General features: G+C 46.3%; 1 protein-coding gene across 2 annotated transcripts in view; it reads left to right on the top strand.

Annotated features, from left to right (window-relative positions):
- Positions 1-22,486, top strand: part of ARPP21 (cAMP regulated phosphoprotein 21) — a 605,449-nt gene that overhangs the window by 536,177 nt on the left and 46,786 nt on the right. For both annotated transcript variants that reach the window (XM_036267058.1, XM_036267057.1), the window contains 5 exons: positions 5,643-5,876; positions 13,020-13,141; positions 14,101-14,196; positions 15,124-15,384; positions 18,830-18,956. In XM_036267058.1, coding sequence (XP_036122951.1) covers positions 5,643-5,876; positions 13,020-13,141; positions 14,101-14,196; positions 15,124-15,384; positions 18,830-18,956 — 840 coding nt within the window. The remainder of the gene's footprint in view (positions 1-5,642; positions 5,877-13,019; positions 13,142-14,100; positions 14,197-15,123; positions 15,385-18,829; positions 18,957-22,486) is intronic.

The following is a 22,486-nucleotide window of genomic DNA, read 5'->3' on the forward strand; positions in this document are numbered from 1 at the left end:
GCCATACAAAATTATCAACTTAAAAATTAGCCTGCTGTATTTGGTCAGGCTAATTTGGTGAGGCATGTGATGTTAGCTGGTATTGACTTTGAGGGCCTTATACAGCCCACGGGCTGGATGTTCCCCACCCCTGTAGAGGGAATAGTGATCTTTTGAGTTTGGTAGTTCAAGTTTGCACAGACAGTCTTTGGGAATTCATGGTGATGAGAGATCTAGAACCATTAACTTGAAACAACTCGAAACTGAGAGAGCATCAACACCATGGGGTTCATACGAGTCTAAACAATACCCCACATGATCTTCTATTATCTCTTCTGTCTCCCCAGAATTTCACCATTGTTTCCCAGTTACTTTTAAATATTAACAATGAAAATACCTCATAAAACCCCAGCAAGATAACAGATGACCCTTCCGTAGTACACCATGAACTTAAGTTTTTATGCATTCATTATTTGTATTATTTTTAATTGAAATCATGGGGGTGGCATGGGTTAATAAAGTATGTAGGTTGCAGGCGTACAGTTCTGTAATACCTCATCTGTGTACTGTGTTATGTGTTCACCTCCCAGGTCTCCTCCCACCACCACTTCAGTTTAGTACGTGCTGTCATTGTTTTTGTTTGGCTTGGGTCTTGCTTCAGAAGTTCGGAGGCCCTGACTCTCAGCTAGAGTGGGGTGAGGGTGGTGATTCTGCGATGGGCCCTGGGTGGCAGAGTACACTGGCAGTGCATTATGGGCCCTGGGTGTCAGAGTACACTGGCAGTGCATTATGGGCCCTGGGTGTCAGAGTACACTGGCAGTGCATTATGGGCCCTGGGTGTCAGAGTACACTGGCAGTGCATTATGGGCCCTGGGTGTCAGAGTACACTGGCAGTGCATTATGGGCCCTGGGTGTCAGAGTACACTGGCAGTGCATTATGGGCCCTGGGTGGCAGAGTACACTGGCAGTGCATTATGGGCCCTGGGTGGCAGAGTACACTGGCAGTGCATTATGGGCCCTGGGTGTCAGAGTACACTGGCAGTGCATTATGGGCCCTGGGTGTCAGAGTACACTGGCAGTGCATTATGGGCCCTGGGTGTCAGAGTACACTGGCAGTGCATTATGGGCCCTGGGTGTCAGAGTACACTGGCAGTGCATTATGGACCCTGGGTGTCAGAGTACACTGGCAGTGCATTATGGGCCCTGGGTGTCAGAGTACACTGGCAGTGCATTATGGGCCCTGGGTGTCAGAGTACACTGGCAGTGCATTATGGGCCCTGGGTGTCAGAGTACACTGGCAGTGCATTATGGGCCCTGGGTGGCAGAGTACACTGGCAGTGCATTATGGGCCCTGGGTGGCAGAGTACACTGGCAGTGCATTATGGGCCCTGGGTGGCAGAGTACACTGGCAGTGCATTATGGGCCCTGGGTGTCAGAGTACACTGGCAGTGCATTATGGGCCCTGGGTGTCAGAGTACACTGGCAGTGCATTCGTGGCCTGGGCACAGGTGAGCGGGAGGCCAGGGCCAGGAGGGAATGGTGAGTGGACATGGCTGCCCTAGACTGAATCCATTCCCATCTAAGCAGCACCCTCACGCTAGGGCAGATTCTGTGAAATCTAGGCTCATTATGCTAATGGCTTAACATAATTATGTTGTTGACAAATGCCTCCTGAGAAATTATCTCATGTTTTCCTACATAGGCAGAAAATTAATAGCATGTCGTCTCAGTCACTACTTTCTATGTACGTATCTTCCTTCTTGGAAAGATTCGGGCGGGCTGTCATGCTGCCTTCTGTCATTTTAAGTCACCGATTGGAGAATTCTTGATTTCTAATTAATTACTCTTAGATCCCACTATTGCAGCAACTGAAGTCAAGAAAATCCACTGTGGTGCACTTCAGCTCGTGTACACTAAGAAAGTTCAATAGTTTTAAATCTCCTTAAAAGGCAGAAACCAAGTACCTTCAACGGCGCACTTGAAAATTCCAGTACACCAAGAGAGCTCTTAGGATATTTAAATTAATCATCATTCTCCGCGCGCCAGCCCCCATCACTTCCAAAGCAAAGCTTTTTGGAAACATTTAAAACACCTTAAGAATGCTGAAATGCCATGTTCTTTGAAGAGTGGTTAGAAATTGTTAAGTGCTTCAGACTTTATATTTTTAAATAGTTCTGCTGATATTTAATTATGTATTATTTGAAGCCCTGCATGCAGAGGACTACATTTATTTTATCATTTTTTAAATGAATTCATTTTTATTATGCATGTTTCTCCTTTTCCCCCATTGACATCCTCCTCCCAATCCTGCCCACCCCCACCCCCAGCACAGATTCATTATTTTCTTAATCTAAGTGTCTCTATTTGAACCTCTGGCTTGCCAAGGTGCAGGAATGGAAAGTAAATAATCCTAATCCTAATCCTAATAGAGAAGATCAAGATAGGAAGTCTAAACAAGCTCACAGTTCCCCAAGACGGTCTTCAGGAAGCAAAGCTCTCAGGTTTGCTGGTGAAACTTCAAATCAGCACAAGTTTGGCAGCTTTGGACCTCCACGTGCACAGTGGCCCGGCAGACTTCTTCTTTCCTCCTTTCAGAAACCAAGTCTGGAGTGGTGACATTTAAGTTACTCTAATTACATAGACTAGAGCTTTATATAGATAATAATGAGACTTTTTGCACGTGGGAAGCAGGTTTTCCTACATTTTGGAAAAAGCATATAACTGAAGTCTGAACAGACCAGCACGTCCTCTGGGGTCTGGGCTGCCGTTCCCCTATTGCATCCACCACACGGAGCACATGGTCACGTAACGGATGCCTGGCACACATCCATGGGCTAGATGACGTCGTTATGTCATTACATCCTCCTTGCGATAAGAATTTGAACGGTGCTGGCGCTGCAGCCTCACCGGTTTCTTGGTAGTGGCGATGGGGTTGAAAATATGAGTGTGACACCTGTTTCTTTCGGCTCTGGCCAAACTCCAATGCTTCTCTGTCATCCCTCCCTCTTGACCTCCACATTAAGGATTCTCATCTTTAGCTGCATCAGCATCCCATGAAGGATTTCTTCAAGCCCAAATGGCTTGTTCAGAAACCATGCTTGGAGAGCGGCCGATGCAGAGAAATAAGATCGCTTCCTTTTTTGTTTTAACAGTTTTACACGGCCTGGTATTTTGTTTTCTGGGTGCAAGGCTGTTCTTGTTGTCACTTGCCTTGTCTATGCCCTAGAGTATTTTGGAAGCCAATTCAAGATGCCTCATCTCGCAGCCACGTCCTCTCCTGCATGTTTATTTCCATCCCTGCACGAAGGCACCCCGGGTATTTCCTTCTGCCTTGTCATTTAGGAGGCTTTCGGTCATTCTGCTGAACGCTGACCCCTGGATCTGGAAACATTTTCTTGAATTCAGAAAAAGAATACTTATGTTTCAGGGTCCTTAACAAAAGAAGAATGCACCAGATGAGTGAAACAGGCAACAGAAATTTTATTGAGAGCTACTGCAATAGGAGTCGAGACTGTTACGATAGGGAGGGAGATGAAACTCAACCCTGCTGAAGCAAAAGGCAGGGGCGTGTGAGTGAGCTGGTGGAAATGCTGGAGGACTTTAGGCAGGTGGTTGGTCAATTTGATTAAGCCATCTGTGTTTGCTAGTCAGTATTTATCAAAGTCAGGCTCTTACCCTCCCACACAACTGAGAGACAAGGGCACTGTTTTGCTTGTTGACTGTATTTCAAAGGCATGGCCCCCGAGACCTCACTAGCTCATACCTCAAATCAGAGTTAGGACATGTCTCATTGGCGTCAACTCTTGCTCACTGTCCAACCCCTCAGCCCAGACATGGACATAATCATTTTTGTATGACCTTAGATGTCGGGGGTCAGACAGTTTGATTGTACTATGACCGTTGTTGAGTCTGTACTCGTGTCAAATGTGGACTGTAACATCACATCATACATAGCAAATCCGCAAGCACATTCTTCAGTTTGCACTGGGGCTGTGACTCCAGGGTCATAGTATCACTGATGTGGTTGCAGAATTACTCCTAGTATTTTCAAAATTCCTTTCAGATCCTTTGTTTTTTCTCTCCATATGTTATTCAGAACCCTATTGGTATTTTAAACCGGTTCGATGGAGCAATCCCGAATTAACCTAAAACTTTATCATTATTAATAATAATGTCATGGAAAAAGAGAAAATCTCCCACTGAGGACACTGTGGCAATCCCTGGTATATTCACATGCATGCTTTCAGGAGGCAGCTGGGTCATGGTTAAATCTAGATGAGTCTGCCAAGATCAAATCTTAGCTCTGTCATTTTCTAGCTATGTGATCAACTTGAGTCATCTAACTTCTCTATAATTCAATTTCCCCATTCAGATAGGCAGCAACAGTACTTATATTAGTGTTTATCCAGGTGCTCACACACACTAACAGCTCTATAAATACCACTTCTCACAAATTATCACTCTCCACTGACCCCTCTTTCTTGCAACTTCTTGTTGTATTCCTAGCATTTATTTTAAAAGATTTCCATTTGAACTTAAGGGTACGTTTTAGAGTCTTGAAAACAATGTTAACTATTTTGTATCTATGTTAATGTTTAATGCCACATAAGGATGCATTTTTATAAGTAGTTATGGGCTAATAATTTTAAAAATGTATTGTCCTACATTCTTGCAACCTGTGATATCATGCAAATCATGTATTAGTTTAAATTCACAGAAATACAAATTTTGCTTGGTGCATTTTCTGTCCAATGCTCTGGTTAACAGTCAATGCCCCAGAAGAGCCATGGTCAAGGTCTCTGCAGCTGCTTGACTCTGGTTACAGTTGAGGGCAACTAGTGCCTAATGGGCATGGGACGCAGCAGGTGTTTGTCCCCAGAGGAGAGAGAGGGAGATGATTACAGCCAGATTCCACATTGGGAGCTTCCCCATGCTGATGCAGTTACCTACATGTTTGAGAAATCCAGTCCACAAACATTCCCAATGACTTTATTCTTCTGTGTCATCTGAAGGATGCTCCATTAATGTCATGAAGACCAAACCCTCCTTGGTCCACCTGTTGGCTATATTAATAAGACTTCTGCAAATGTGTGAAATATGGTACAGGGCTTAGGCACTTCCAATGGGAAGGATTCACTTCTCACATCTGGGGTAAAAGATTATTTCTAACTATGTGCCTTCAAAATGCAGCTTGATGGATGTTAAAGAACCAGTGTTTTAGAACCATCTGCAGATCAGTACATCATAGGACTCCTCCTTAAACTGCAGTCTCTTGAACCTCTAACCAGTCATTGTATTCTCATAACTCCAGCTCAGTAAGACATGTCCATGCCATTAATTACTCAGGGTGATAGGCGTTCTCAGGTACTGAGTTCAGAGCTTTACCAATTAATCACCCTAGTGACATGAGAAGGCTAAAAGAGAGTGTTCATTCCTAATCTCTCGCTTTTTTAGAAAACGGACACATCAGAAAAATATGTAGCATATATTTCAATAAAATGTGAGCCCACAAATGTGGGAGAGGCATTCATTATTCTCTCCCCGTAGCTCTCACCTCAAACTCTTTAATGATGGGTGATCTAAAGTAGCGTGTAGACCCAGAGCTGTGGTTTCTGCCCTCCTCCCTGTGCTGAATGGTGTGTTGGTTTGTATCTCTGCGGTAGGTTCGGAGTCCTCCAGCAGCGCAGGCTCCTCAGGATCGCTGTCCCGCACCCATCCGCCTCTCCAGAGCACACCCCTGGTCTCCGGCGTGGCGGCCACTTCTCCTGGCTGTGTGCCCTATCCGGAGAATGGAATGGGAGGCCAGGTTGGTCCCAGCAGCACCAGCTACATCCTCCTCCCACTGGAAGCTGCCACCGGCATCCCGCCTGGAAGCATCCTTCTTAATCCACACACAGGTGAGTGTATTTCCTCTGCTTCGGCAAGGACTCAAGGACTGGAGACCAGAAGTTTGTTCTTGTGTTCGGTCTTATGTTTTTACTAGCGAGTGTTTTGAAAATTCTTTATCAAGAGAGCGTGGTGCATGAACGGCTGTGGAGGGTCTTGGTTTAGGAAGAGCACATCTACTGCTATAACCTACATCTCCGTATTGATATCAGTATTCATATAGGTTTATAGATCCAGGTACTTCCCAGAAATGCCCACTTTTCTCTATGCCCTTTCTTCACGGACCACAGGATTTCTCATATCTTCCCAGGAACTAAGATCAGAGATCAATGACTGATGAACTGGGATATACTCATTGAAACATGGTGTTTCTCAGAATAAATCCATGCATAGCCTATTATGATGATAAAAGTCTTGTTTCATCCAATATATTTCAGGAACTTGAGATATTAATTGGGACACATAATAGATTCTTCACTCTGGAGGATGCTCCCTGACCTTGCAACTTCATCCACTGGAGAATAAGGAATACCACTGGTGAAGAGGACACAGAGAGCAAATTCTATGTCTTAGAGATTTTAGGCCTCGACTGGTTTGGGTGGGGGTTGGAAAATTGGTGACTTCATGACTGTGTTTTCTTCAAAGGTGAATGGCTATTGGTTCTTAATGTTTAAATTTCTCTAGTGTTCAGTTAACTTCCACACTGGTTCCAAAGGACCCAGAGCATTGAGCCAGTAGACTGATGAACATCTGCTTCATGGGGGAAACTCCCCCAGCTGGGCACTCTTGCCCATGCCTCCAAGGCCATTTGGCAATATCTGCAGACATTTTGATAATCATAACCTAGGGAGGAAGATCTGCTACTGGCCTCCAAGAGGGTCGAAACCAGAGGGGCTACTAAATATCCTGTAGGGCACAGGTCAACTCCTTACAACAGAAGGTAAGCCAGCCCAAAACATCAGCAAAGCAGTGGTTGAGCAACCCTGGGTGGGAAGGTTTGGCATTGATCAGTCACTTCCTTATCGGCCTTTACAGTGATTGAATCATCCCAAAATATATCTGAGCTTCGGTTTAGGTTACTGCGGAGTATTTCTTTGATTAGCTAAACTTGAAAATGCAAAACCAGCTGTGAATCTCATAAAAATGATCTGACTCCATCTTCTCACATCTATAGTGCTACTGGTAATTAGGACATTCAGAGAAACAGGAGAATGATAGTAAAATAGCTGCTTGAATAATTGCCACATTTTCGTGAAAACATATGGCACGTCTCAAGGCGTAGCATTTGACTGAGACATTTTGAAAATGCCATCCGTTTCAGGGAAGAGAAGGCATAATCATTTTATTGAAAACCATCTGAAAGCTTTCTGATTAAGATACTTCTAAGGAGAATATTAGATTGCTTTTATTTTATCTGGAGCACTGTAAGCACTCTAAAAGAAATTAAAGAAAACCAGGATCATATTCATCACTCTGGGCTCTGATCAAAGTACGATCTGACTCTGTTGGCTTAAATTCTTTCATTTTTAATTGAGATGGAGGGCTTGCAGACAAGCACACAAAACTAAGCATCCGTTTTGAGTGGTTCGGTTTCAGCAAAATTGCAGAGCATTTCAAAAAGCACAACAGTGTTTTTAGGGTATAATGCAAGAATATTATTTGTAATGATAGTGTGGCTGTGCATGAGTATGTGTATATTATTATCTGTAATCTTGTTTACAGAAAAAGAAAGAAAGTGCTTTCTGGTGCCAAGTCCCAATTCTTATTCATTGGATGGAGTCATTTCGAGCTGTTGTCAAAATATCTCCTTTCAGAAGGCATCCTAACTAAGGCACAGGATCTGATAACACTGTTGAACAGCTTTGCCATACACACTTCTCTGATCTGACAAATGCCAGACATTAAAATATCCCAAGACCAGAAGGAGAATGTATTTGTAGGGTGTATACCACGGTTGCGTGGTGAGATGTAAGGCGAATTATGGTGTTTCTCCTTTTATAGAATGTGTTTATTTTTGTACATTGAAACTGCGTACATGCACGTATGTAACTGTGTGTATGTGTGTTTGCGGTGTATATGAATGTCCATCTGTCTATCGATCTATCCAAGCTCTTCATAACTATAATTTTGCTACTGTTATGTTTTAGGAGGCCCCTATGAAAGGGTCGTTCAATCCCCAAAGGGGTTGTGACCCACAGATTGAGAATCACTGCAACTCCTAAAATCCACACTATCCTCTGCCAAATGCGTGGCAGAAATGAGCTGGTGCTGGGAACCACAGGCATGTAACTACTTTGCTTCTTGAGTCAATTTTCCTTGTCACCAGCACATTTATAAGCTCCTGTGGGAAGGGACCATATTTGGCTATTGTTTTCCTTCCCTAGAGTGGATAACAAAGTAGTCTTAGGCCCCATGCTCAGGCACAGGTGCTCAATAAACATATATTATTGAAATATTATCAATTACCCATTATACATATTGAGGTGGATAGGGAGCAGTTTCTCATCAGTGTCTTAAATTTGAGAATGGCTCATGTATAAAATTATGATTGATAAAATGTGATTGATAAGCAGGAGTAAGGCAAGCAAGGATTCAAAAACACGAAGGTGCCTGCCAGTCATATCTACTAAATGAAACAAAAACGAAACATCCTTTGTCAGCACCACTGACTTGGCTCTTGCTAAGTCCTAAATATGTGGACAAATATGCTCGCAGTTCCGCCAAAACAGCCACCGCTTTTTTATTGTGTCTGGCCTTAGACTCAGCGCTCAGCTGGTCTCTTCCTAGCTCAGGACCTTGGGCCTGTTCTTCCTCCTCTTCTCAGGCATCTGGGGGGGTGAGATGCTGCAGATGCTCCTTTTCAAAGTGGCCCCTTTGTTACGTCTTCGTCTCTGCAAGGCCCGCCTGGTTTGAGTCTTGACCTTGATCTTTCTCCAGCTGTCTTGGACTCAGCCTCCTTTTGGAAATTTCTTGGAGAAACTCATTTCTGTTTGGCTCTCTTTTTTTCAACTCAGCGCTACGCAGAGAGGCAGTAGCCTTTGGCATCCCTCAAGTATGCATTCATGCCGGTATATGCTGGCTGTCATTTCGTGTGTCCTTCATCTGGTGCAAACCCATGAGCGTGTGATGTGAGGGCATGCCTTCGGGGACTTCACCTTGAGCAGCCCTGCAGAGTCCTGGTCTTTTTCAAATGCTCCTGACGGGCTCCCGCGACCCTGTGATTTTTGTATTTCACCAGACTTCTGACATCGTTTATCCAAACTGCTTCCACCTTTGTCTTAAATGCCCTGTGAAGTTGTTGTGTGCTCTCTGTAAACATGTCTTTGCAAGATCTGAAGTCTTGCCTACCCGTCGTCATCAGCTCCCTTATCATTTGATGGGTCACCTTCTAAGCCTAAGAAAGGGACATCTCTTTCTCTCACCCCCTTTCTTTCTTTTTAAATAAATTCCCTTCTGCCAAGTACCTCACGGTCATGCCTTGGTGTCAAGAACCAAAGGCATGTGACTACTTTGCTCCTTGTGCCAATGGCCCGTGGGTTCATTTTCTTATTACCAGCACACGTATGAGCTCTTTATGGGGAGGGGATGTAATTAGTGTTTTTGTTTTGCATCCTGGAATGGATAACAAAGTCTTAGCCACTGCAGGTGCTCAAAAATCATATACTAGTAACATAATGTCTATGACACATGGTGCATGTTGCTGTGGGGAGGGGGAAAGTTCCCACCCAGTGCCTTGGACTGGAGAGGAATGAGCACTCTGCACGGAGCCCTTCCTCGGCCCTGGCTCAGCGCAGGGCACTGGCTCACCTCTGCGACTGCAGTCTCTGCCCCTGTGCCAGCGCAGGTGCCAGGGCCAGCTGGGCACGCTAGTGTAGTTCCTGACGTGAAAACGTGTCTCAGCGGAACAGTCCTATGGCCAGCTACTTTCTGTCCCCTTTGGACTTCAGCAGCTGTCACTCAAACTAATCGCTGTTGTCAGCGTCAATTGCATCTGGATTGGTGGAAATGGTAGACTATAGAGGGGCGATCACTGCCCAACTTGAAAACCAATAGTCACCCATCCTTGCTCTCAGGAAATTGTTTGTTCTCTTTCCTGGCATCCACCTTACCTCTTTCATGTTCCTCAGTTATTTTTACCTCTCCTTAGTGAGCACTGACTCCATCTTTTACACTTTCTTCTTTTTCCAGAAGAACCTGCCATCTCTCTACCCACATGAATCCTTAGTCCTTCCCATATGTAATTATTTAGGAACATTTCTTTCTTCTGGTCCACAGCATATGGATAATGTTTCAAATAGGGGATCTAAAATGTATCAAAAAAAAGAACATCTGACTCTTTCGAGGTTATGTTTCCCCCCCAATAAGGGTCAGCTGTTCACAGTTTCCTGGGGTGTTGAAAAGTCATGCAGAATGTAAGAGTCTGTCTTCTAGTTTGCCGTCTTCGTTTATATGTGCGCCTGTGTTCTTGGGTCAGCACACAGCGAGGTCAATTTTAAAATCCTTTCGTATGAAGGTGCTGTGACGGTGTTTTTAAATGTTAGATACCTAAATGTTTTCTCTTTTAAAGAGACAAGCAAATGGGGGGAGGGGGCTTCTAAGACTGAGAACAATGAGTGAGCTGATAGATGTTTGACAAGTAAGCTATTTTTTCATCCTTTCCCGAGTTGCTGTTTTGGGGGAGAGAAAATGGGATCCAGAAGAAAGCTATTTTTTTAAAAGAGAGAAAAAAAAAGTTAAACAATGTAGATAAAATGAAATGACAGTGAAAGGAAAACAAGTGTCCATGGAAAACACTGGGGGAAAATGCCCCTCCCCATCGTCATTAGGCTGTGAGGTCATGCGGCACCTCTGCTCCTACACATGTGTGATTGTTATAGGATGTCCTTGGTTCTGGCAGGGATGTCCTTGAAAATGCAGCCTTTCAGATTTCTTGTTACCTGGACTGACATATATTTGGGCTGAGATTTTCTGGTAATAACAGGAAATACTAAGCTCCCATTACGGTCCTCAGAGCTGAAGTCAAGTCTGTTGCTGTTTATCTACGAGAAGTCGGTTTGACTTCACGACACCACGAGCGCTGGCCTCCCCAGCCTGTCCCACTTTGCACTCTTCAAGTCATTTAGAAAGTGCCTAGACGATGTGCATGATGTGCACACACGTGACAGGTAGCCTTGGCAAGTATGTGCATGTGTGAACACCTGTGTACACATCACCCAGAGTAAGACACAGAGCAGGGCTCTCCCAGGAGCCTCCCACCTGCCCCCTCAGTGCCGCCACTATTCTGAGTCCTATCACGTTGGTAAATGTTGCCTGATCCTGAATGCAGTGGAGCCGGAATTACACAGTAGCTGCCCTTTGGGACTGGTTTGTTTCACTGAGCAAACATCAGCTGATTAGCTCAGCTCCCATTTGGTAAGTTTGCTCTTTGGTGTTAAATAGCATACAACTTTTTTTCAGTAGGCTGTTGTTTCCTCTGGGTCCGTGTTTCTATTTTCCCTCTCTGTTCTTCTTCTTGTTGTTGCTGACATTCTTCACATTGCTGGTGATCTTTGGTCTTCATGTACATTGTAAAAGGACAAGGCTGATGTCCTGGGCAACCTCATGACCCTGACCTGGATAGGCAGGCTCATGCCAGCCCTGCATATGACCTGTGCACGGAGAGGTTTTCCAATACGTGCCTGGGACGAACTCAGCACGCTGCCTGCTCCATCTCCTGAATGCCAAGAAGGGGGAGACCCTCCTCTGAGACACCAGCCTCATTTTAGGGGTCTTTCTCCTCCCAGGCATTTTGCTCAGATTCCTACAGAATATGCTTGTGACTTTAACTTGGGGGCATGTGGGGTTATGGAAGGACGAAAGGCCTCATGAACAGTTTGCCAATCCACTGCCCCCCATTCTGATCCTGCTCATTCTTTTCTGCCAGTCCCAGAAGTGATTCCACCTTGAAACATGGCCCCCACCTGTCCTGACATCTCATGCATTGATTATACTGTCCAGCGATGATTGGTTTTTTCCCATGGTACCTTGTTGTACCAGGTACTCATTATGCAGACTTGGATGGTGTACTTCAGTTGTTGGGTGTAATGGGAAGTGAACGGACTTTGGAGTCATACTGACCAGGATCATTTCCTGGTTCTCTCACTTACTGGTTTATTTATTTATTTATTTATTTTATTTCTGAACAAGTAGTTTACTCCCTCTGGGCCCCACTTTTTTTTATCTTTTTGGGTGAGATTGCATGTCTGTGGGTTGTTGGAAGAGCTAAGTTCATGCATGTCAAGTGCCTGTCACTGTCCCGGCCACACTGTAGACCTATGGGTTCTCCCCTTTACCTTCCCTCCTCCCCCTTTTCTCTCTTCCCTTCAGCTCCTTATTCCTGGTGGGCTTCCGTTTCCTCTCCTGAAACATTGGGAAGAGACAACTTCCTTCCTCAGAGCCATGATGAGGCTCCAATAATAACTATTCTGTAAACTCTAAAACTCTTCCCAAATAATAGTAATAAAAAAGTGACCCACACCATTATTTCAAAAGGCAAAATGCCACATTTCCCTTGGCCATTGTAAGAGGGTCTCCTGATCAGATCATTCTGCATGACCTTTAAAATCTGTCCCCCCACACACTCCCGCACACGTCTGTGCAGAGGTGCAAGTGGACGGATGCGGTGTGTCCTGCTGTATGCGTGTTTGTGAAATGACAAGGATGCTGAAATGGTGACAAGGCTGGGGATGCTAAACAAACGCTGCGGTAGAGAATGTGCAACGGAACAGAGCTGCAACCGCAGGAAGAGACAGCAGCGCCCTCTCGGGGTGCGCTATGCCCTCATGGCTGCCAGGACCAGGCAGCAAAGCACAGAGCCACGCGAAGATGCCTCGCCCTGGGGCCACCTGCACGATGCATGAGCTTTGGCAGCCCTCCCCGAATGTGGTCCATTGGTTGGCTGCTTCTTAAATTGCCCCGGGATTACCCTGTTATTGGGGCAAACCTGATGGCTCAACAACAGCCAAGTGGTCCCTGGGGTGAAGGTTCGGGCAGCCTGGATTACCACTGCCCAGCTCTTTTCCTGGAGGTTGCTTTTTAAGGACCTAGCAGAGTGGTTCTTCCCGGCGAAGGCGAGACGAGAGGCCCACCTGGACCCAGCTTTGGTTCCATTGCAGGCCAGCCCTTTGTGAATCCCGACGGAAGCCCGGCCATATACAACCCCCCCGGCGGTCAGCAGCCCCGACGGCAGCCGTCCCCGCAGCCGCAGCCGCCGCTGGCGGGCCCCCTGGTCACTCAGGTAAGGAGGGTCGGAAGGCAGAAGAACCAGCCTCAGGAAGAGGGCATCTTCTCCATCGGTCCCCCCTCTACCCACCCCTACGTGCAACCTGGCAGACTCCAGCCCTTGGACACAGTCGACAGGGTTTCATCTGGACCCTTAAGTTTAGGGAGAGATGAGTGTCGCATCCAGTGACCTACCTGGTGAGGGCGTGGAACGAGGCAGAAGGAGCAGTGTTTTTCTTAGTCTAGCTGCTACTTTTGTGTGTCAAGGAGCCTTTCTTGGGAACTGAACTTCTGTTCCCACCCAGGCCTCTGTACCATCTTCCTCACCGTTTCAACACAGACCAGGTGCTCATGTCCGCAAAGGGCCAGTGTTGAACTTTTTAATCAGTGGGGACAGTAGAAAGCAGTTCATTCCCAGGAGGTGTGGCTGTTCACACATGCCTTAGAGAGACACAGAGCTGTCCTCCATGGCCCCGGGGGACACATGGCAGAGGCCACAGAAACCCGAAGGGTTCCAGGTAGGTTGCTCGAGGGAACCTCGTTTTCAATATTTTTTTCTTTACTTAGTCCCTGAAGGTGGTAGATTTCTTTATTGCTTCTTAAAATGCTCTAGGCTGACATTATTGTCTGGCTTAACCGGATGGGTCAAAACTAGCAAAGTCTTTACGTGGGTGAAGGTTCCGGGCAGTGTTCTTACACCCAGAGGATCTAAGGACCAACATGAAAATACAGCAGCACCTCTGAAAGGTGTGTTCAGTCTGAGCAGATGAGCCCCCTTATGCTGGGCTGGCTTTGGTCTACATGGATTTCACTTTCCCTTGGCGGTGGGTTCCCCTCTCTAGTGCGCACTGAGCCTGGAGGGCCTGCAAGGGGAGGTGGGTGGCATGCTTCCGATATGACTGTCTTCCGGTGGGATTTCAACCCCAGTGCTTCCCTGTTGCCTGACCAACTGTTTCTTTCCTCCGCTCTGTCCAGGGGCTGCCAGCTTCCTCCCAGTCAGTGCAATACCCAGCAGTCTCTTTTCCTCCCCAGCATCTCCTGCCTATGTCTCCAACGCAGCAGTTCCCCATGGTACGGATTACGTGTGCATGACTCTTCCTGGGAGAGCATACTCCCTGGTCTGACCACTTCTCTGTGCAGGGCTGGCTGAGCTGGGTGGCTGTGCTGGGCCGACTGTGTGGGTGAATGCCTCATTCCAGAACACTGCCACCATCTTCAAAATCATGTTTCATTTCTGCCACTGTCCCATGCTGAGTGCTCCTTCAATCTGGTACCTCTTTAAGAGCTTGCCAGCTAATAGGAAGTGAATACTTTCAGAATCTGAAGACAGAGGCACATGAACTTGCCGTGAAGGTGTGGGAAATACGTTAAAGTCAGTGTCGAGCTGGTCACGATCATTGCCCTACACTCTTGATAGTTGTTCCTCTCACATCCCAACGCCCCAACTTCAGTTTCCCTTTCCCTTCTCATGCTAGAACCTCTGGAAAACAAGAGTAAACACAGTCCCCAAATCTCAGACCAGGCCAGTGAACAAAGACTCCCTAATAAACAAATGGGGTCCCACCCAACCTGTGGCGAAGCCGGTCCTGGTTCCGTCTTTGCAGCATCCATGGGTGACAGTGACCATGAGTCCTCCCTCCTCTCCCCAGAGACAGACCCTGTGGTTACTGCTGGGAGGACCAGCTGACCCTTCAGGACAGAACACCAAGCCCTCCTTGTCTCAGCACCATCCCGAGGAGCCTGAGCCCTTAATGAAAAAAATAATTTGTTTCTGTTAAAAGAGGGAGATTTGGGTCAGATTGTTGACCATCTCTTGTCCCTCTGGATGAGATCTGCCTTCTCTTGTCCTGTCCTCTTGTTCTAGATGCAGATTCCTTTCTTTCATTTTCCCGACGTGTACTCCCTGCCTGTCCCGTGGCAAGTGCGTGGCCCGCCTGTGTGCCCCTGCCATCACTCAGCGGGTCTTGCTGATTTCCCCTTTGCGTCTATGTCTTGCAGAGAGAAGACGTGGCGACACAGTTCGGCCAGATGAACTTGAGCAGGCAATCCTCAGGAGAGACTCCTGAGCCCCCAGCCGGCCCTGTCTACCCGCCGTCCCTCATGGCGCAACCGAGCCAACAGCCCAGCTACGTCATCGCCTCCACAGGCCAGCAGCTCCCTACAGGAGGATTCTCAGGCTCCGGACCTTCCATCTCCCAACAAGTCCTCCAGGCCCCGCCCTCGCCGCAGGGATTTGTGCAACAGCCTCCACCTGCACAGGTAGCACGCTTGTTCTGACGCCTGTGACCTGTAGCTGATTTGGGGTGCACTTGGACCTCTATATTTCCATAGAGGATCACCGGTTCCACATGCCTTGCCCTTCTGGTCCAGATATATATTCCCCACCTGCAGATTTATATTCCCCACCTGCTAATTTATATTCCCCACCTGCCCTTCTGGTCCAGATTTATATTCCCACCTGCAGAACCTGATCTGTCCAGTGCAAAGCCTTGGGGCTCATAGAGTAAGTTTAATGAAACTGACCCTAATGTCCATGATACGAGGGGGAGACATCCCATCTCCCAGACTGCTGGTCCAGTGGCCACGTGAAACCAGTCCCTTCCATGTGGTGTCCTGCTCACTGGCTTGCCAAGGAAGAGAGAGTCTCGGGAAGAAGAAAGCCTGTTCCTGGGGGACACTCAACACTCTCGCTGCTGCTCTGGAAATTCGTTCTTTCCTTTCTTATCAATTCGTAGCATGTTCTGGAGCTAGCCTGGGGTCCAGGCAGGACTCCTCTGTAACAGAAAGGGGGAGGCGAAGCCCACATCCAGTGTCCTTCCCTTTCCCCCAGGGGGTGCCCAGCTCACGGGTGCTCTCACAAGTAGCCATTAATCATATTTAATTGACTCGTGCATGTAAGACATCGCAGATCACTGATTTTTACTGTCTTCTCAAAGACTGATTATGTGTGACTGTTCACCACCAAACCATCTCTGGTGTTCTCCTGGGTGTCCCTTGCAGAATATTGCAAGTGATTACTGTCAAGATGTAAAATGCAGAGAGGCGTTTTCTGGTCCATTTTCCAGGCACACAGAACCCAAGCAAATTCCATCCTAATTATAAAATATTGTATTGGATGAACTGCTTCAAGTACAGCATCACCTTCTTATCATTTGTTACGTTTCACTGCCTTAACATTTTGAATAAATTATTTTCTTTTCAAGCCATGCAAAACCCTCCACCATAAAGTAATTCTCACTCAGTTGTTCATTTCATTTTGAGTGATTAATTAATAGTTCATCTTCAGTTGCCTTCTCAGGGATATCTTTTTTGCTAATAGGATTTAGGGAGATGTGAAAAATAATGTGAAGTTATAGGAGAAAGGGCCTCATTAATATATTAATTATTTTTCTAATACATTAAATACTTTAAGCATAATTGTTAGGAAAAAATTATTTAGTAGATAATACTATTTTAATGTAAAATAGCATATAACTGTTCTAACCCATTTCTGCTGTCAGAGAGAAGGCAGAGTATTTAATTGAAGACTTTAAAAAGTATTTTAAAATATGTTTTTATTGATTTTTTTAGAGAGAGAGGGAGGGAGAGAAATGGAAACATCAACGGGAGAGAAACATCGATCAGCTTGCCTCCTGCACGGCCCCGCTCTGGGGATGGAGCCCGAAACCTGGGCATGTGCCCCAACCGGAATCAAACTGGGACCTCTCGGTCCATGGGAGACACTCAATCCACTGAGCCACACTGGCCGGGCTAATTGAAGACTTTTTAAAAAGCCCTTCCTTGATGAAGGGATTTCAGTATTAGTGGACGACTAGAGCAAAGACACCTCAGATCCCCTCGTGTCTGCCACAGAAATGGTTTCACTCTCCCTTAGATAGGTTAAAAAGAGAAAGAGGTAGGAGAAAACAAAACAAAACAGGTGTTCATTATTCACGGTCAGTTCAGACATCCATGAATTTCTTTCCTTCCTTTTTTTTTTCATCCTCACCCGAGGACATTTTTCCATTTTTTGTTCAGATAGAGCAGGAGGGAGAGAGAGAGAGAGAGAAACATCAATGTGAAAGGGACACCTCAAGTGGCTGCCTCCCACACAATCCAACCAGGGCCGGGGACAAACTGCAACCGAGGTATGTGCCCGTAGCAGGAACTGAACCCAGGTCTCTCTGGACCACAGGCCGACGCTCTAACCAGTTAGCAAACCGGCTAGGGCTTCTTTCTTAGAACAAAGATTAAAGTATGGACTATAGCCCAGAGTGATTTTATCTGTTTTATTTTTTAATGTATCTTTATTGTTGAAAGTATTATAGACGATCTCTTTTTTCCCCGTTGACCCCATCCACCCACTCCTGCCCGCCCGGCCTTCAGCACACTACTGTCTGTGCCCATGGGTTATGCATATATGCATGTAAGTTCTTTAGTTAATCTCTTCCCACCACCACCCCCTCTGAGATTTTAAATGATTTTAGTAAACATTTTAAAACTTGATTACTCGACTATGAAACAATGAAAAGAACTCTTGAGACACAGTCTGTGGGCAGACACAGAAACATGTTAAACTGAGAATAAACTAGTTCATACCCTTGAAGGTCAGTTTTGTCTGACTTGTCACACATGCTTGTCTCATTAAAAAAGTGCCCAGCTGGTGTGGCTCAGTGGTTGAGCGTTGACCCATGCACCAAGAGGTCGCCAGTTTGATTCCCGGTCAGGGCACATGCCCAGGCTGTGGGTCTGATCCCCAGTGGGGGGGCCATGCAGGAGGTGGCCAATCGATGTTCTCTGTCACTGATGTTTCTCTCTCCCTCTCCCTTCCTCTCTCTCTAAAGTCAATAAATAAAATAAAATAAAGTACCCACAACATTCAGTGCTTTAAAACAACAACCACTGTATTGCTCCTGTCAGCAATTTGAACAGGTCTCAGCAGAAATGGCTCTTTTCTGCTCCACGTGGTATTTATTGGCTGGGGCAACTCGACTGGGCTGGGACATCCCCGGTGGCCTCCTCCCATGCCTCGAACTCTGCTGCAGCCTGTTAGCTGGGCTGCCCCTATTCTCCACATGGTCCTCTTCTCCGGCCGGGTAGCCTGGGCCTCCTGTCCTGGTGGCGGGGCTCTCCTCCCACAGAAGTGGAAGCCGCAAGTCTTATTTTTATTTTATTTTATTTTTTTTATCCTCACCCGAGGACATTTTTCCATTTTTTGTTCAGATAGAGTGGGAGGGAGAGAGAAGAAGAGAGAGAGAAACATCGATGTAAAAGGGACACATCGAGTGGCTGCCACCCGCACCCCCCAACCAGGGCTGGGGAAAAACTGCAACCGAGGTACATGCCCTTAGCGGGAACCGAACCCGGGTCTCTCTGGACCGCAGACCGACGCTCTAACCACTGAGCCAAACCGGCCTGGGCGGAGCCGCAAGTCTTTTTAAGGAACCGACTTACAGGTCTCCAAAGTCATCACTTCTGCCTCATGGCATCGGTCAAAGCCAGCTACAGAGGCAGCTCAGATTCAAAGAAGTGGGAAATGGATTTCCCCTCTTCATGGGGGGAGTAGCATGTCTACCCACAGAGGCCCGGGGGAAGATTTTGGCACCTGTGTTTATAATCCACTACAGTAACACTATGTCGTAAGACGACAGTATATGTTATGTTTAAAACAATGTAACTTAATGCACAGTTGTCATTCCCTGCTGTTTTTCCCTTTCTTCCACAGATGCCCATATATTATTACCCATCTGGTCAGTACCCTACCTCAACCGCGCAGCAGTACCGGCCCATGGCCTCTGTTCAGTACAGTGCTCAGAGGGGTCAGCAGATGCCGCAGACGGCACAGCCAGCAGGTACTTGGACTCTGTCTCCCATTTCCTCCTCTAACCCAGTCTTTCTGCACAAAATCTCTCAGCTGTCCTCTCTGGATGAGTATTCAAGCGTGGCAATTTAAATCAGCTCATTTCCCTAACCCAGGGAAGATAATAGAGCATTTGATTAAGTCCGTGCGGAAAAGGAACAGGTACCAGAAGGTGAAGCCCCCATCAGTCCAGCATCCCAAGCATGCATGCTCAACACAGTCTTCGTGAATCCTTTTTGGATCCTCTTGGTTTATTTTGAAGCAGAGAGCCATTCACACCCCTATCTTCCTAGTTTATACCTTTTTTTCTTTTTTTTCTATTTCAACTTCAAGACAATTCTTCCCCTGTTCCTAAGGTGAGGGGACCCCAGTAGGTTGTTTCTATACCATCCTGAAAGTCCTGTCTAATTTAGAATAAGGCCACTGACCTTGCAGCCTGTGTCCTGCTGGAACTCTGACTCCATGCTCACTGCCGAGGACTACCCGCCTCGGTCCCGGACTCGGCAGCCGCTGTGCAGTGGGAAGGGGGGCCGATGCACTGTACGAGAGTGAGTAGCAGGTCTCACAGTGAACCGGTCTCTTTCCCTACTGTGTCACACTCCTAATGGGATGCCGTACCCAGAGAGCAGCAGCCACCCAGCAGGGCTGAGTGACTTGTGCTAGGGAGAGATTTCAGTCCTTCCTGCCAATCACACTGCAGGGCAACTGCTAATTGTCATGCTGAAGACCGCCGGACTGGGGACCCTGCCTTCCTTCCGTAAGTAGGTCCTGTTAGAGCACGTGCCCCCCACGGCTGCTCCTCCAAGCCTACTCCGTTGTCTGTCATCTGATTTCTGCACCAAGTGCGTGTATATGTGTATAGAACATCTACAGATACATGCGTGTAATGGGATCAGAAGATGTACCATTTTTATAAGCTGTGACAAAAAGCGCAATCCTGGCCAACGGTTCATACCAATTACAGCCACCCTAAGCATACCAGTGTGGGCACAGCTAGCACTTTGTCAGATTGGAGCAGTAATTAAATTCCTCTGTATTGTGGAGAGCTATGTGTTCTTTAGATCACTTCATGGCCATTTAAAGGTTGTGGGAGAACAATTAGAGAAGTATACAGCATCCGACCAGACTTTGTCTCGTTTTAACCTTGTATTAATTTGGGAAAGATTGTATTTTGACCTCTGAATTGACTTGACACGTTTTCAGTAATAAGAACACACCAAAAAAGGCTTCCAATGATTAGTTACTTTAAAAAGAGCATTTGGTAATATTTTCGCTGATTGTTGGAAAAAGTGATCACCTCTGTCATTTGGTTTTGATCGTGCTATCGTTTAGATATATACTGTGGTGGTGCGTTGCTTGCCTTCTGCACTGTCTTATTTTCCCTTGCTCATGTGTATCAGAGAATTAGCTTATTGCTCATCTTCTAGCTATTGGTCCGAAGGCCATAGTGATGTTTTCCTTTTGGTTCCCAGTGCCTTTAGGAGAAGCAAGATGCAGAGAGCTAATTACACGAATATTTCAGATTTAGAGTAGTGCCCTTGTATGACAGTTTTCTAAACAGATCTTTCTGTCTCGTGTTCAGTATAGTCCGTGTATAGGACTGTGGTTACAGATGTTCTGGAATCCGCTAAACCTGCGAACTCTGTGTCTACGCGAGGGACTGAGAAGGTTGGATGACTGTGTTAATTGGGCAAGAGTTAGATTTAGGAAGCAGCCTCAGGTTTCCCACAGACTTCACTTAGGAGTGTCCATGCAAGGGAGAATACGTGTGACAGTTTTTACTTTTTTTTTTTTTTTAAGAGTGGGAGCATTTAGAGATGCAAAAACCACCTCCCCAACTCAGAGAGCCCTAACAGGTCTCAGCTAGGATCCGTGGCAGCCTGGTGGCTTTCACTGGTCCCACGCTCCCACCGCACCATGGAAATACCAGCCTCCAGGCGAGATAATGACTCTGCAATTAGAAGGATGCATTCTAAGGCAGCGTCATGCTCCAAGGAGAAGCAAGGGCGGCAGGTGTTAAGGAAGCGAGTGACAATGAGTGTGGGCTTGGGGGGAGGGGTGCTGGGGAGATGAGGAAAGAGAAATGATTCAGGAATAGTATTTTCTCTGGAGATGAAACATACCTATACACATGTGGGCTGAGACTTTTGAGCCTCTAGTTATGACCATCACAAGTGATAGCAGACCTAAAATCCAATGCAGTTTCCACCACCGTCTTGAATTTACTGAATGTTTGGGAAGGCAGAGGATGTCCCCTCACCTCACTGAGAATCACCTCTGCTAATAAAATTCAGGGGACCCAGCGCATGCAATGTCTTGTGACAATGCATGGAGGCTCCTGGTCCTACAGCTGGTGGGCCTTTTGCTGAGTTCAGTGACACTCTGAGAGACTTTCCAAAGGGACAGTGCAGAATCATTTAGGGGAGCAACTCTCTGTCAATGGACAGGCACATAGAGAAAAAAGCCCCTCTGGATAACTATAACAGCTGCATTTCAGGAAGGAGCTTGAAGACGGGCCCTCTCTATCTTTAGGTTGACCTTGGCCTGGCACACCCCACAGTGCTGCCCTGCCTCGCCCGTCCTCCTGTCTCCCACAGTTTGTGTCCTGCATCTGACCCCCTTCCATCTTCCGCTGGTGCTGACACCAGATTGTATCATGGAAATTCAGCTGTCATGTGGTCAGGCATTAGAATGGGACAAGACTATGTCAGCCGACGCCAAATGAGATTTGAATCCCGATTTGCTTCTTGGCACTGTTCTTAATCTTTATTTCATTGCAGTTGAAAATGTTTCTTTCTTCTCCTATGCTCTTGGAAGAACTGAAATCACTGTAAGTTACTACCTCCTTCCAAAGCCTTAACAGTATGCACAATGGATTTTAGAAAGTGAATTGGGTAGTCCATATTGATAAAGGGGACACTTGAGTTACAGTGGGGGGCCATAAGGTGAGCTTGTACTCTTTACCTACCGACGGGTGATAAAGGTACTAGGCTTGTGCCACGAGACACTTATACTGGTGATGATCGACCATTAACATTCAAAAGTTTTGGAGAAATTAAATGGTAAACTTGCATAGTGGTATTTGAATTTTGTAGCTACCTACGTGAGGAACGTTAAAACCTCTAATATAGAAATGTCTCTAATGGAAACAATGGCTTTTCGTCAACTGGGCATTACCAGGTACCCCAACAGTGGGTGCGGTGGCAGTTCTCTCTCTGAGGCAATTGTTGAGTTGTTGGTAACCCATGACTGCATAGAAAGGCCGTTCAGTTATAGCTGAAAAACAAAAAACTATGGTTTTCAAATCATTTTGGCTTTGAAAGACCTGGACTAGAGTGTGCCTCACTTGAGAACAGGTTTTTCTCAGTGCTCAGATATTGAAATGAAGTGCTGAGGAACACACCCGTCAGTCTTTAATGTTTAGCTTTACTTTGGTATTCAGTTATCCTACCACTGTTTAGTTAACACCTATGTTGCTATGGTTTGACTTTTTTTTTTTTGAGGATGTTTATTAAAGCTGGG

This window comes from Molossus molossus, unplaced genomic scaffold (assembly GCF_014108415.1).
Source record: "Molossus molossus isolate mMolMol1 unplaced genomic scaffold, mMolMol1.p scaffold_m16_p_18, whole genome shotgun sequence".
In the NCBI taxonomy this organism is placed as follows: domain Eukaryota; kingdom Metazoa; phylum Chordata; class Mammalia; order Chiroptera; family Molossidae; genus Molossus; species Molossus molossus.